The sequence below is a fragment of the Acinonyx jubatus genome, chromosome D2, assembly GCF_027475565.1.
Source record: "Acinonyx jubatus isolate Ajub_Pintada_27869175 chromosome D2, VMU_Ajub_asm_v1.0, whole genome shotgun sequence".
NCBI classification, from domain to species: domain Eukaryota; kingdom Metazoa; phylum Chordata; class Mammalia; order Carnivora; family Felidae; genus Acinonyx; species Acinonyx jubatus.
In genome coordinates, this window is record NC_069393.1 from 54,310,284 (window position 1) to 54,326,915 (window position 16,632).

The 16,632-nt window shown below is 36.6% G+C and overlaps 1 protein-coding gene across 1 annotated transcript in view; it reads right to left on the reverse strand.

The window, feature by feature from the left end:
- Positions 1 to 16,632, reverse strand: part of TM9SF3 (transmembrane 9 superfamily member 3) — a 66,080-nt gene that overhangs the window by 12,317 nt on the left and 37,131 nt on the right. The window contains exons 8-10 of the mRNA XM_027062734.2: positions 14,847 to 14,941; positions 11,413 to 11,543; positions 515 to 654 (exon numbers count right to left, since the gene is read on the reverse strand). Coding sequence (XP_026918535.1) covers positions 515 to 654; positions 11,413 to 11,543; positions 14,847 to 14,941 — 366 coding nt within the window. The remainder of the gene's footprint in view (positions 1 to 514; positions 655 to 11,412; positions 11,544 to 14,846; positions 14,942 to 16,632) is intronic.

A 16,632-nucleotide genomic window follows, 5' to 3' on the forward strand; every position in this document is an offset into this window, starting at 1 on the left:
AAATATCTGGAAAGGAAAATGAAATTGTAAGCCAAGGGTTGGCAAACTTCTTCTGTGAAGTTTCAGACAGTAAATATTTCAGGTTTTGCAGGTGACAGGGTCTCACTCTCTGATGCTGCAGTGTAAAAGCAGTCCTAGATCTGCGAATGAACAGGCATAGGTATGTTCCAACAAAACTGTACTTATAAAAATAGGCAGCAGGTCAATTCCGGCCTGTATACTACAGTAAATAAAACTGTTACAGCTCTAGTTCCTACCCACCTCTAAGCACCAGTGTACTTATCAAAGCATTTAAATTTATCTGTAAATGGCACCGATATTCAGAAAGTGAAATAAGGATATAATTGATTACTACTGCGAACAATATAGGTTGAAGGAAAAAGTTAAAAAGACAAATTCTTAAGACAGTCATTCTTATAAATGCATGCCAATTCAAAAAGTTATATATATAGAATAGCCTTACGAATTTCTATATTGTGAGAGACAATGATATAAGATTTAGCATTCTCTTTACCATTTTTTCTCCGGTATGGGACGAGGCACAGCATTGACACGACAAGGAAAGTTGGGCTGACCTGACAGATTTCGGCCAAGTATTGTACCAACAAGATTTAGAGGAAGAATAACGAAAAAACAGATGCAACAAACAGCCACCTGTAAATTAAATTAAAATGTGTGTGATTACTCAGAAGAACATTTATAAAAATAAAGGGGACACCTAAAAATTTAAACACAATTTGACCACAAAATAAAACGTTCAAGTTCAATACAGGTTAAAATTGCTTAAGATATATACAAACGAAAAGAGGTGAAGAATGTGCACTGAAACAGAACTGAACTAAATACAAGCTGAACGGTTTCCCGCCTACTGCAGCTGCTCACATTCCCCACCCTCCCATCTGGTGTCTGCTGCAGCCCTTTTTCCTCTCTTGATTTCACCTTTAGCTGTCATGCTTCTAACATATCCTTTACCTACTGTCACTATAACCAACTTATGTTATTGAGCTCCTAATATACACAAGGAGCTTTACATGTTATTTCCCTATGTCACAGATGAAGAAAAGGAGACTTAGAGAGGCTAAGTAACTTCCCACTGGAGCTGGGAGGTGGCCAGACCACCATTTCGGTTCAGTCTCAGACACCATCCATGACCGTTTCCATTTCACACAGCCTTAGGATCAATCTTAACAGAAGCGGATCTCTATTTACTATCTATGGGTCATTACTAAAATGGCATGAACATTTTTCTGCCCATCAGTGGTTCAAAGTCCAAAGTTGCAGGGAAGACCATACGAGATTCCAGAACCAAAGCAGTCAGGAAAATAATTATTTCTGTGCTTTTCTTCTTTGTGTAAATCTGGGTACTCAAGGACTCACTCAAGCTCTTTTCCAGCCAGCATCTGGTTAAAACCACTTCATTATGAATTCCTACAAAATGGAAGACTGAACTGCGTCTAAGATCTCTTCCAATTATACACTTTAGGTTTCTAATAAAAAGTAAAAGTGAGAGAAAAGATGAATAAAAATTGTGAAGAAACGAACAATGAAGAGGTGGAGGATAGAAAATCCACAGTTACCACACGAGGGGTCTATCTTTAAGCAACATGAGTGCAAACCACATCACTCTACCCACGCGCGCGCGCACGTGTGTGTGTGTGTGTGTGTGTGTGTGTGTGTGTGTGTGTGTGTTTTAAATAAATCAAAGGGCAGAATCATATCCCTTCCAGGTAAAACTTGTAAAAATGTATGAAAGTTACGAAAGTCCTGGAATTCTATTTTAAAGATCAGGCTTAGGAACTCAAATTATTGGTATCTCAATTTGGACCTATTAGTAATATGAATTTATGCTCATATAACAAGAATATGTGAAACATGAAAAATAAGGTTATATTAGAAAACATTGCAAATTATACATTGTCTCATACATATCTGGGAGGATGAAATTTTGTTGTTTATTTTTGGGAGAGAAAGAGAGCATGAGCGGGGGAGAGGCAGAGAGAGAGGAGGTGGAGATCCCCAGCAGGTTCTGTACTGTCAGCACAAACGAACCAGATCGTGACCTGAGCCAAAATCCAGAGTCGGACACTTAACCAACTGAGCCACCCAGGAGCCCCTGGGGGTATGAATTCAGTCTCAATTGTTGCTGTTGACTGCTTTCTTAATTATTCATTTGCTATCATTAAGTATACAGGACTCATAAATGTTAATATACTGTAGTAGAGACCTATGTATTTTCCTCTTATTTTCCCAGGAGTGTAATTTCAAATAAGAATTGAAGAGAAGCTGAAGAAAATAATTCCTTTGAGGAATGACATGCTCTAGGACAGTGGTTTTCAAACTATTGCACAGAACCCTCAGGTCTTGCTGAAGAGCTTCAGGAATTCCACAAGCATTTAATTTGACTATCCTTTGAAAACAGTGTTTAAAATATTCTGAAGTATAGGGCTGCTTGGGTGGCTCAGTCAGTTAACTCTTGATTTGGACTCGGGTCATGAGCTCATGGTTTATGAGACTGAGCCCCATGTAGGGCTCCTGCACTCACAGCACAGAGCCTGCTTGGGATTCTCTCCCTCTCTCCCTGCTCCTCCCTTGCTCGTGCACTCTCTCAAAACAAATAAATAAACTTGAAAAAAAAATAAAAAGCAAAATATCTTGAAGTATGATTAAAAAAATAGATTCAGAGGAGTTCTGTGTCAAACATTAATACACTGAGGCTATCATAACCAGATTAACTCATTTTCATGCAAACCCGAGAACAGTTTCTCCTGATGTGTCTATATTTGGATTTCTCGTAAATGTGTTATTGATTAGGAAGGTTTGTAATGCTACACTGGTCTTTTGTTCTCCCTCCCCTCCCATCGATCCCATTCGGGCCTGTACATATTTGCTATTATTAGAGTTGTACAAGCAAATGTACTATAGCACATATGCGTGGCAGGCAATTAAGTGGCAAGCAACACGAGGGCATATATTGTCTGTGTGCTCATTCAAAGCAAAACGACAATAATCAATAAAGGAATCTATAAACAGTCTCATCAAGACATTATCAACTGTTTGATATCTGTTTAATTTTTCCCCTTTGCTTGTCTGTTTTCTTATACATGACAAAAAATGTTAGTGGTTTGTTAGAACTGTTAGTGACTGAACTGTGAAACCAATTTCCGACTCCTTTATGTTCAAGTTCTGGATGAGTTTACTTGAAGAATTACTCTGAGACTGTAAGGCAAGCTGTTAAAAAAAAAAGTCACATGAATCAAATCATCCGTGAAGTCAGGATTTTTCTCAAGACTGATATTTAGCCAAATAAACTGGTTACTGAAGAAGGTATGACTGAACTCTTACTCATACTCCTTTACATTAGATCTGTATTCATCACAACTTTACTGCTTCTCATTAAATATAGAATGTTACGATACTGAATTTGCAAAAATTTATTTACACTAAAGGATTCATGTTGATATCTATTTTCTATATTGGGCTTCCACATAGTTTCATTTTAAAATGAAATTTAGCAGTTAAGACTTAAAAAAAAAAAACCCATTAGTCTACTACACCCATGAAAGCTCTGGGGCTCCTGGCCTCCTAGCCACCGTGCACGGACTAACATCGAAAACAGGTAGGGAAGTGCAGGGGTTGGGGGGGTGGGGGACTTACTCAAGGTTGAGGGAGTGATCTACAATAAGAGCAAGTTAGAAACAAGTACTGCCTATCAGCACTTAATACCCCAAAGTGTACCAACTGGTCAGCTCCTCTAATCTGGTCAGCTCCTCTAATCTGTCACAAACCAAGAATGTGGCTAGTACTTATTCCAGCTCTGCTTCCAAAGTGGCCTTTTATGAAATCTGTGTTGTAAATGGAATGAATGGAGAGGGAAAATGCATCCTGAGAGGAGTTGTTTTGGAATTCTAAAGAATATAAATTTTATTTACGGTGATAGACAATAATTGCTTTTAGGTAAGGTGATTCTCAGGTAATATATTGTCTTACCAGTCATTATGTTTATGCATTTCTTCACCACACGCTCAGACTAGACAATTTTTATCACTCTTTTTCTACTCATACATTTACGCCTTTATGTCTATAAGCATTTCAATAATAGGAACTAATAATCAGAGTACCACTAACTCAAACACAAAGCCTATAAGAAGCCTTTCTATTTTATGAGATTATTCTCAACATGCTAATAAATAACTTCCCATTCTGCTTTTCGAGCTATGTCAGTACTCTAACAGAAGAAACATTGGACTTGAAGTTAAAAACTTATTTGATGAATCTAGCATCATCCTGATAGCAAAACCAGAAAAAAAGAAAACTACAGATCATATCTTTCATAAATATAGATGCAAAAAAAAAAAAAAAAAAACCTGACAAATCTTAGCAAATGGAATCCAGCAATATACACAATAGCTAATACATCATACCAAACTGAGGTTTGTTGAAGGAATGAAAAATTGGTTTAAGATTCAAAAATCAATATAATTCACCATATTACCACACTAAAAAATAAAAATCATAGATTATCTCAAAAGATACAGAAAAAGCCACTGCAAAATCCAACTTCTATTCAAAATAATTACAACAAAAAACTCTCAGCAAACTAAGCAGAAGAGAACTTCATCAACTTGATGAAGGGCACCTGCAAAAAAAATACAGGTAACATTTTACTTGATGGCACAAGACTGGATGCTTTCCCTCTAGGGGGAGGAACAAGACAAGAAAAGTTAGCTCTCACTGCTTCTGTTCAATACTGCACTGGGGGGTTGTAGCCAGTGCAACATGGCAAGAAAAAGAAATAAAAGGTATATAGATTAGAAAAGTGGAAGTGAAAGTGTCTTTATTCACAGACCACATGATTATGTAAAAAATCTTCAGGAATCTACAAAAAAAGAAACCAGAATAAGTAACTTTAGCAAAGTTGCAGGACGCAAAGCCAATATACAAAAATCAATTATTTTTCTGATATTTTAAAAATACCATTTACAAATAGCATTAAAGATATGAAATACTTAAGGGTAAATTCAATAAAAGATGTATAAAATTTAAACAACAAAATTTACAAAATGTTGCACATAAAAATTAAACTAGGTTAAGAGATATAAGATACACTGTGTTCAATAATTAAAAGATTCAATATTGTTAAGATGTCAATTCTTCCCAAATTGATCTATAGATTCAATACAATCCCAATCAAAATCTCAGGGTTTTTTGTATAAACTGACAAGGTCATTCTAAACTTTAGATGGAAATGCAAAGAACCTAAAAACGCCAAAACAACACTGAAAAAGAAGTGATTTCAAAAATTATAAAAATTGCAGTAATCAACATAATGTCACACTGGCATAAAAACATGACAAATTAATCAATGGAAGAAAACAAAGAGTTCAGAAATGGATCCACCTTTATATGGTCAGTTGATGATCAACAAAAGTGCTAAGGCAATTCAGTAGAGAAAGCATGTTTTCAAGAAATGTTGGAACACTAGTCATAAGCAAAGCAAAACAAAACCCTTGACCCTTTCTTTACTCATGCAAGATACAAAATTACCAAAAATGATCACTGACCTTAAATGGATCATATTTAAGAGCTAGAATTATAAAATTTCTAGAAGAAAACATGAGAAAGGCTAACTGATCTTTGGTTTGGCAAAAGGACAGAAAAGCACATATAAAGAAAAAAAAATCAATAAATTACACTTAATTATGTTTGCTCTTTAAAAGATATTTTTTTGGGTTTTTTTTCCCTGGGGGATAGAGAGCTCCAGCAGGGGAGAGGGGCAGAGGGAGAGAGAGAGAACCTTAAGCAGGCTCCACACTCAGCACACAGCCCGACACAGGGCTTGATCCCATGATCTTGGGATCGTGACTAGAACAGAAATCAAGAGCCAGACGCTCAACCGACTGAGCTACCTAGGAGCCCCATCAAAAGATATTCTTAAAAGAACAAAAAGACAAGCCACAAAGGGGGAGACTAGATTTCCAAACTAAGACAAAGGTCAGGTACGTACAATATGCAAAGAACTCTTCCACTCAACTAGACAAATAACCTATAAAAAAAACAGGATTCATTGAAAAAAAAAAGATAGGGATGGCAAATAAATACACAAAAGAGCTTGAATGTGATTAGTTATTAAGGAAATGCAAACTAAAACCACAATGAGACACCACTATGTATCTCCTAGAATGACTAAAATTAAAAAGACACATCAAGTGCCAGAGATGATGTGGAGTGACTGCAACTCATCCTATACAATACTGGTGGGAAGGTAAAATGACAAAATTGTTGTAGAAAAGTTTAGTGGTCTCTTTTTTTTTTTTTTTTTTTTTTTTGTTGAGTATAGTCAACACACATTGTTACAGTTTAGAAGTTTCTTATTAAACTATATTGTATGACTCAGTCATTCCACTGTAGTTATTTGTCCAAGACGACTGAAAATCTATCCAACACAAAGGCTTGTATATGAATACTCATAACAGTTTGATTTATAATAGCCAAAAACTGGAAATAATGCATTAATAATTGGGATCAATAATCCCAAGAATGCATTACTGGATAAATGGGTAAACAATTGTGGTATATCCATGGAATACTACTGAGCAATATAAAGCAATAAACTTTAATACATGCAACATCAATGAATCTCAAAATAATTTTCTGAGTGAAAAAGGACAAAAAAAGAACATATTATGTGACTGTATTTAGATAAAATTCTGGGTAATGCAAACTAATCTATGATGACAGAGAGCAGATCCATGGTTACCTGAGGAGGGAAGAAGAAGGAGGAAAAAAGGGGTGAATTACAAAGGTACACAGAGAAACTTCTGGACTTCATAAATACCTTCTTTTTTTGACTGTGGTGATCGTTTCCTAAATGTATACACATATCAAAACTCAACAAACTGTATACTTTAAATACATACAATTTATCATGTATTATCTCTACACAGCTGTAAACACACACACACACACACACACACATACACACACACACACACACAAAGGCATAACATATTCTACATTCACAAGTCTCAGCATAAAGCTAAAATTCCTTTTGGCAGAAAAGAAGGAAAGAAAATAGACAAACAAAAACAAATCATCACCACAGCACAACAAACAAAATGTGATTTGAGTCAGTTACTCTGCAAGAGTCCTGGGCTTCTGCTCTGTATGACAGGAATAACACATGTCACTAGCTCTGCCTATCTCTTTGGGTCCTTCTGAAACCAGATAAGGTAAGAAAGAGCTTTTGGCAAACTACAAAATGCAACACACATGTATCTCTCTTTATTAGAATTCGTCTGGTCAAATTTGGCACATCATTTCAGTCAGGTGAGACCGGTTTTAGATGTTGTCTTCATCATTCCACATTCCTAGTTTTCTCCTTGATCTCATGTCCTTTTTCAACTTAATCTTCAATTCATTACGCCTTTATACACATCATTAACAATCATCTGAATTGGTCAAAGTCTACTCTACTGAAAGACATACGTGACATCTTATTAGTAATATCATTCTATTTCTTTAATTCTATAACTATTTACACATCTACCTGATTGTACTATTCCACCTATATTTCTCTATCTTGTCCAACAAGATCAATACTTTCCAATCTTTTGTTCTTATCTACTAAAACCTACCAAAAAGAGGAAATGAAGTTGTTCTAGTATTTTTGTCTTCATAAATCCATAATAGCTCCCAATGTTCATTATTTCCAGGATTTAAAAGACAAATTTTAGTAACATTCTAATATCTTGTGTTTCATCAAATTCACCACATTTTGCAAGGCAGAATCCACTTTCTTCCTTTCCCTTCTGGAAAAGTAAATTTGCCAATGTCCAGTTTTACAATGCTTCTGTTCTCTTACATAGTTATTCAGACATCGCTTATCAGCATGATCTCTCAGTATGTCTAAAAGGTCACTTACATAAGCAGCAAACTTACAGCTAAGGTAGCTGTGGAGTCCTGTACCAGGAATCCCCTTCCCTTTCTTAGGCTTCATTTCCCCCTTATCAGGGATTATTTTCCTCTTATCTTTTCTTGTTTAAAGGTTATTTTATTTAATGAAAAAGAAAAAGAAAAAGAATGGGTTAGAGCCATTTTTTCTTCTACTCTGTTACATCACCTAATCCCATGTAATAAGCCTGTGGTCACACTAGGAAAATATTTTTACAAAATCCCAATTTGCCTTAGCGTTTGTCAAAAGTTCAGGTTAGGTAACAGAGTTTTGTTTTTGTTTTTTTATATATATAGATCTTTATTATTCCTTTACACTTAGGGATATTCTACTTTCCTCATAACCTTTGAGAGATATAAAATAGTACCTGTCCATTCGTCTTGGTCTCCATTCTTTACTGAGGTAATTTCTGATCACATATCATGAATTTCATTTTTGAGATATGATATGAGCTCAGATTATTATTACTACCCTCTACTTACATTTATCTTTATTAAGCCAGGAAGATTAACAATTGTTCAAAAAGTTTAATCTGACACGGATTTAATGGCTTTTATGTGTAATTAGGTACACCTGAGCAGAGAAGTTGGGGTCTGAAGACAAATTCTGCTCACTTTCAATCTTGGGCTAGTCCTGGTGACAACAGCAGTATTCTGACAAAATTCCAGGTCCCAAGTTGGCAAAACCCTATTATGTGGGTGCTTCTATTAAAGCAGGCAAAAGCCTGAAATCACTTTCACCAAAGTTGGATTAAATCCTTAGCTATGAAGTATTTGAGAAAACAGAGAACTAGAGAAAGATCATTGAGAAAGGGCTCAATGTCCAAGAGATCGAAGGAATGGGGGACAGAAACAGCTAAGGCCAGGGGAAGAGCATACAGGAGTATCTGAAGACTGATTTTCAAACAAGGGTTTCCAGTTAAGTAGGAGCACATAGCTTCTCAGAAACATATGGCTTGGGAGCCTTTCAGCCGAGAGGTCCATCTCCAGATGCTGGGAACCAGAGTCAGGTAAACGCTAGTGACTGGATTTAAAGCAAAACAGATTAAACTGGCTTAAGACGAAGCCATGAGCACTGAAATTACTTAAATTCCCAAGGATTCTAATGTGTACCTAGGGTTGAGAGCCATGGAGATTTTGAGACTGTATAACCACTTCCTTTGTAATATCAACAAATAACTAAAATACAAATTTCATTAGTTAAAATACTGAATGGACAGCTGGGTCAAACATTCACCTCAAGTTCTTAAATTTCATTTTCTAAACAAATTTTGATACTTTCTAAAGGAGGAAAAAAATGTTAGACTACACATCTGATTAAAACTTGAGGGCGATGAATGTCCTTCATTCCGAATTTGGAAATAAATGAAGAACAAGGTACTTCAGGTGCCTGCTCGGCATCAGCAGCCAGTCTTGCAAGTGCGAAGACCACTTTTATCAACCTGCTTCAGCTCAGTACAGAGGCTGAAACTGTATTCTAATAACTAGTAATCATTAAATTATCTAAAGGCAAATTACACTGAAAATTTAAAACCCTCTTTACAAGCGGTAAAATTTAAAATTTTAGTGAAGCAAAGCAACTTTAAAATATAATTTTCACCACATCAATTCAAAACTTTGAGGAAAATTATAGCAGAATCTGAATTTTAACTTTTAAAGCACTATGAAAATAATTAATTCAGCAGATGATCTTTAAGAGATAGTTGAAGCCCTATAGATACTTTCTAATGGCCTGTAACTATTATGAAGCAAATTCTTTTCTAGTTCTGAACGTAATTAATTATGTTACCCTTTCCCAACTATTGTCACTCACTTTGGATTGCAAAAAAACAAAAACAAGAATGCCAATTTTGAAGCAATTTTCAAAAATATTTCCAACTAAAAAGTATCAAACATTTAGTAAAAATGTATAATGCAGGATCTTTGAGAAACCCAGATTATAAAACAACCAAAATCACCTGGAATTTTTATGAAACCATTTGACAGAAAACCAAAGATCAAAATTCAGAAAGAGATATGGGTCCAGTTACAGTTCTGCCAATATTTGTATGACCTTGACCACGTTACACAGCCTCTCTGAAAAGCAGTAACCATGGTGCACCTTATATACACGTGCATAAGAGTGTGCACATGTCTGCACAAGCGTACATTAAAAATAAGTCGGGGCAGGGGCGCCTGGGTGGCGCAGTCGGTTAAGCGTCCGACTTCAGCCAGGTCACGATCTCGCGGTCCGTGAGTTCGAGCCCCGTGTCAGGCTCTGGGCTGATGGCTCAGAGCCTGGAGCCAGTTTCCGATTCTGTGTCTCCCTCTCTCTCTGCCCCTCCCCCGTTCATGCTCTGTCTCTCTCTGTCCTAAAACTAAATAAACGTTGAAAAAAAAAAAAAAATAAGTCAGGGCACCTGGGTGGCTCAGTTGGTTGAGTGTCTGACTTCAGCTCAGGTCATAATCTCACAGCTCATGAATGAGTTCAAGCCCCACGTCAGGCTCTGCGCTGACAGCTCAGAGCCTGGAGCCTGCTTTGGATTCTGTGTCTCCCTCTCTCTCTGCCCCTAACCTACTCTCATTTTGTCTCTCTCAAAAATAAATAAACATTAAATACATATATATATATATATATATATATATATATATATATATATATATGTATATCTTTAAAAACAAAATAAAACAAAACATTGAAGTCTGCTCCAAAAAGGTAACAACAAGGGGCGCCTGGGTGGCTCAGTCGGTTAAGCGTCTGACTTCAGCTCAGGTCACGATCTCACAGTTCGTGGGTTCGAGGCCTGCGTCGGGCTCTGTGCTGACAGCTCAGAGACTGGAGCCTGGTTCAGATTCTGTGTCTCCCTCTTTCTCTGTCCCTTCCCTGCTTGTACTCTGTCTCTCTCTCAAAAATAAATCAACATTTTAAAAAAAAGGTAACAACAAGAACAATTTGGAGGCTGTGGGTTACCTTTGTAAAGCACTAGTATATATCTGTGTTTTAGTTTTAATGTAGTTAAAAGATCCAAAATATTTCAAAGTCTGTGATTACAGGTAAGATATGAGATAGGGTTTTAATGTCTGTAGCAACATATCAGTATAAATGTTTTCAGTGTATACTGAAAAAAGAAAACGTATTATGGAGAAGCTTCACTTCCTACCACTACCAACGCACCCACTATCACCTTAAAACACCCTCATTTTTTCGTATGTCATTATTCTTCCTCTATAATATATTCTCTAGTTTCTCCCATCTCTGATAAAAAGTATAGTATTCTCTCGTCACACTTAGAAGTCAGACTTTCACTTCACTGGTTCACAGAAGCAAGAAAAAGTTTTCTTCACCTAACTTTCTGTGACTGGTCAGGGACTGGCTGCAAATGCCAAAATTCTTCTTACGAAGAGGTACTTCAGAGAGATAGCAGGCCTCATATTAGAATGCTTATACTTTTCCAGTTTAAAAGCAAGATTCAAGCAACTTACCATTGTTCCAAAAGGAATGGCTCTTGAAGCATGGTAATAAATGGCTATAAAATTGATGAAGAAGGCAGTGCCACACACCATAGCTGGGATAAGAAATGCCCCAATAAACATCTGCTTTATCCATCTCCTTCCTGAAAGAGAAAGGAAATAATGAAAATCGGAGGTGAGGGGCATATATTAATGTTCATAAGGCACCAAATTATTGTTTCTTTAGTGCCAAAACATTTATTTAAAATTCTTATGTAAACATCTTAAAATCTGACACTCTAATGATTGTTTCAGGACAACAGCTATTCAAGTATGTCTAATGCAAACAGCTTTTGAAGTGGATGCACCAGAAAAGAGCAATGGACTATATAGTAAAATGTCCTAATTTTCTGTCGTGATACTGCCACTGAACTGCTGTGAATTTTGGTAAGCCACTCAGTCTTTCTGGGCTACAAGTCGGCCTATATAGGCCTTTTCCAACTAGGAATTCGGGAGCTTCTTGGAGGTGCCCATGAAGTCACTGGTGAAAAGAAGAGCCCCAAACCCGGTTTTAACTAGAACAAGTCCATTTTCAACAAATTTACACAATGGAGTTCATGTAAGCTTTCATTTGAAAAGAGGATTACACTGTTTAAAAAAATTTTTTTAAATCCTTAGTTTAAGTTACCCCAAATTAAATTACCCCTAGTTAAGTTGAACTTACCCCAAATTTACTTTTAGCTGTAATTATGATTATAAATATATATTTAAATTTGTTTCAAAAGGGAAAAACAAAAGAGTGTTTCATGAGCTCTCTCTCTCAGCAATTAGAACTACAGACTTTAAGTTTCACTATTTCTTTGTACCTCTTTGTACTGCCAAAATTCTATACAGTGAACAACTGTTATTTAAACAGTCAAAGAAAGGAATGTTTAAACTATGTAATCAAAAATTTTAAATCGTGTGCATATTGATCAGGAGAACAAGGAGCGATCTTTCTAATACAGCAGAGTATACGAGCAGGCGCACTGCCAAGAAAGCACCTGCATACTGCTTAGGAACAAAACACAAAGACTTCATACTGGATCGATATTACAATTCAACTCCACAACCAAAAGCAATCGGGACCCAAACAGAAAGTGCTATAAGTGGGGTGCCTGGGTGGCTCAGTCGGTTAAGCACTGGACTTAGGCTCAGGTCATGATCTCACGTTTCGTGAGTTTTAAGCCCCACATCGGGCTCTGCGCTGATGGTGCAGAGCCTGCTTGGGGTCTCTCTCCCTGTCTCTCTGCCTGTCCCCCACTCAAGTGCGCGCATGTGCGCTCTCTCTCTCTCTCTCTCTCGCACGCGCGCGCTTTCTCAAAATAAATAAAAACTTAAAAAAAAAAAAAGTAAAGTGCTATAAGCAAAATAAGCAATACCCTAATTTCTGTTTTCTTCTATGTGAAGCTCTTTCAAACATCCATCTCATAGAATTACTATCCCAGATCTTGACATTCTTCCAGAAAAACTCCTTGATTTTGAAGTATCACCTCTATATACTCTATATTATTTCTTTCTCAGGTAAGTTTCAAGGGCCCTCCTTTCCACACACAGACTCAACATTCAGCATTTTAACACAAAAACAACACAAAAAGGGTGGCCATTAATTAAAGTATTATTTTTCCTATTTAATTCTATCTCTTTCTCAGCACTATCTTTTCCTACACTTTCCATTACCTGCTCAGATTCAGAATGTATTAATAAATTCCATATTTAATTCTCTTACTCCCTTTCCCTCCAACAGTCACAAAAAATCCCACATACATTCCACTGGGTACAATCAGTAGCCCAGGCATCTACACTGTGCTTCCTGCTGGTCCCCTGCAACCTTGGAGATTCTGGTCAAGTTCCAGGCTACCCCTAGTTTCAAACTGGGTCTGGAGGATTATCCAGTACACTGAGGACAATATGCAGACCTTCGCTGTAGTGCAATGAAGTAAGTCTGAAAAATTCTCAACTCTCTGGGTTGACTTCTTACATTAACCTGGCTTTTAGGGATCGCTCAGACAAAATTATCAGTACACGATCAGACCTCCTCAAGGCACTGTCAATCAGAAAATAACCTTTAGATTATACGTGGTAACATCTGATACTCCTAGGTTTGAGTCTGAACTCTGCTTTCAAGAGTTAAGCGTAATAAAGAAAAGTGTAGCTAGGTGTTCTTAACTTGCAATCAAACTAAAAGCAAATTTCTGTCCAAGAGTGAATAAATTTCCTGTTTTAAATAATGTTTCTGCTGTGGAGACTTTTCTGGAGGTCATAAAATGTAAATTTCTTAGCCTAACTAGTTTTCACATCAAATTCAAAGCTGAAGTTGACTCAGGCATCCTGATTTCCTTAGGATGGTAATCCTGTTATGATAAGACTTGTTTCCTGTAAGCTAAAGGTATATAAGACATTGAACAGTTAACAAAAATAATTAGCAATCTATGATACTCCCTCAGGCAATCCAAAGAATTATTTACACTGAAGGTACAAGTCACATTAAATCTAGTAGGACCAATAAAAAGAGTAATGGTAAACCAGGATATAGTGAAGGAATTTTAAATGATCCTATACATGCTCAGAATGCCAATAATCTATCTATAAGACTAGTCGACTAAAAAGCAGGATCCCTTAATGCTGACATTGTTTAAGATGAGCTGGGAAAATCACATGAGAAAGTCTCTATCCTTAGGAATATAATTTTAAGGTCTTTCAACAACCCTTCTGTCATAAACTGAAATACGCAAATCTACTTTCAGTACTTTTCTGGCCCCAATTACAGGGAAAACAAAAAAATGTGAAAACCCTTGAATGCTACCACAGAAAGAAACACCATGGAGCAGTACCTTTGTATCATCCCTATATCTCCCATCATTTCCAGGTCACAAAAGTAGAGAAGCGAGGGAGTATTTAAGATGAAGTGCTAATCTTAGCAAAAGATTTTGACAAAGAATAACAAAAATCTTAATGCAGGGTCCTTTGATAAATATTTCAGAGTCAATAGAAATAAACAGCTCTCTCCTATTCTCCTTCCAGTCCAATACTTTATCCAAAAGCCAAAAAACATGCCTTTATATTCAGCTGTAACACTATATACTCTATGTGGAGGCCTCCCATGGAGGACATTTAGGGAGTAAGGCACCTCAAAGCAAAGTAATATCAATAACTTAAATATACTCTCTCCTACATGTTCCTCAGGGCTAGCTAACTTCACAGTGAACAATGGTCATAATCTATTAATTATTCCTAATTTTCAGAAATAAAATGCAAGGATTCCATAAAAGCAAAGTAGACCCCATAGCCGGTTTGGTAGACATTATGTGAAATGGGAACACAAAGTATTTTACAATGGCTGTACTATCCATTTTAAATTCCAAATACCCCACAGTAGAATACTGGCATCTATAATTAAAAATACGAAGAGATCACTTATAAGTTACCTCCTTGTCTGGCATATAAACTTCCTCCAAAATAACCATTCACTGGAGATGTAGCAGCATAGACAAATATGGCTGTACTGAGCATTGATCCCCTCCTGAAAAGGCGAAACAACATATATGGTAAGTTAAAACCAACAATTTAAAGAAAATATCATAAAGCCTATCACATTAAGGTCAGTGTAATTTCAAAGATAAATTTAACAGGAACACAAAAATATCATCCTGGACTATAAAGGATCTCAGAAGGTTGCTGAGTGAATGAATTTCTAGTTAAAACTGCACAGGCTAATACTAATTTTTTTCATCTGCAAATTTCATAATATATTCTAAACAAATATTTCACATTTCTTTGGCAAAAATGTTAGAAGCTGGCACTAAAATTGTTTTGCAACCCTGTGAACCAATCACATCATATGGATAAGGATATTCATCTGTTAAGAAAAATAATTAGAATATTCCTCTTTATAAATTGATTTAATTGCTTAAGATTTTTGCCCACTGGCAAATAAAATGGAAGTAATGTAACCTATATTAGTGTTATTACTTTAAATGGTATAACACTGAGACTTTTCTTAGTTTTCCTTATACTATTAAAGATTATTTTTTAAAAATCCATAGGTCCAGGGGCGCCTGGTGGCTCAACTGAGCGTCCGACTTCGGCTCAGGTCATGATCTCACAGCTCGTGAGATCGAGCCCCACATCAGGCTCTGTGCTGAAAGCTCGGAGCCTGGAGCCTGCTTCGGATTCTGCATCTCCCCTCTCTCTACCCCTCCCCTGCTCACACTCTGTCTCTCTCTCTCTCTCTCCTTCAAAAATAAATAAACATTAAAAAAAATTTTTTTTTAAATCCATAGGTCCACAATCAACATTAACTCAGATCAACAATTTCTAATCTCTTCTTCCACTAATGGTATCTAGGAAATTCAGATCAACCCTCCTGTTGAATAAAGCTGAACAAAATATTTTAAATGCCTAATTGCAAAGAGAAATATTAAAACGATAAATGACAGTATCATTTGTCATAATATAGAAATGTGCTTAGGGCACCTCCTGGGTGGCTCAGGAGGTTAAGGGTCTGACTCTTGACTTCACCTCGGGTCATGATCTCGCGGGTTCATAAGATCGAGCCCGCACTGGGCTGCAGTTATAGCACGGAGCTTGCTTGGGATCTCTCTGCTTCTCCTCTACTCACACATGTGCATGTACACACACACTCACTTCCTCTCTCTCAAAATAAATTAACTTCAAAAGGAATGTACTTAAACTACTAACAATAAAGACTCTTTTTGAAACTCAGCATAACTAGGAAGGTAAAATAAAGTCTGTAGATAGAGCATATAACCTTGTCAATTTGAGCTAAAGAATATTCTTTTAAAGAGAATTTACAAGAATACCACACGAATGTGTGTACTGGGATGATGTACAATTTTCATAAACTAACCACCTTCTTGGTAGTAATTATTATATTTCACTGTCCACCTATATAGAATACAAAAAGATCATAAAGTCTTGAAGTATGTAGTGCTCCTCTGCCCAAACACCAATGCTGAATTTCTCAAAGTGGATGCATAGTAGTTAAAACATTACAGTATTCAATTTCCATCAATACATAGCTAGATACAAATGTGGTAGTAATATAAGAATATGTCATTCCCATGTTTAAAAGACTGTGGGTCAGGGTGCCTGGGTGGCTCAGTCAGTTAAGCATCTGACTTCGGCTCAGGTCATGATCTCTCGGTCTGTGGGTTTGAGCCCCACATCGGGCTTTGCGCTGACAGCTCAGAG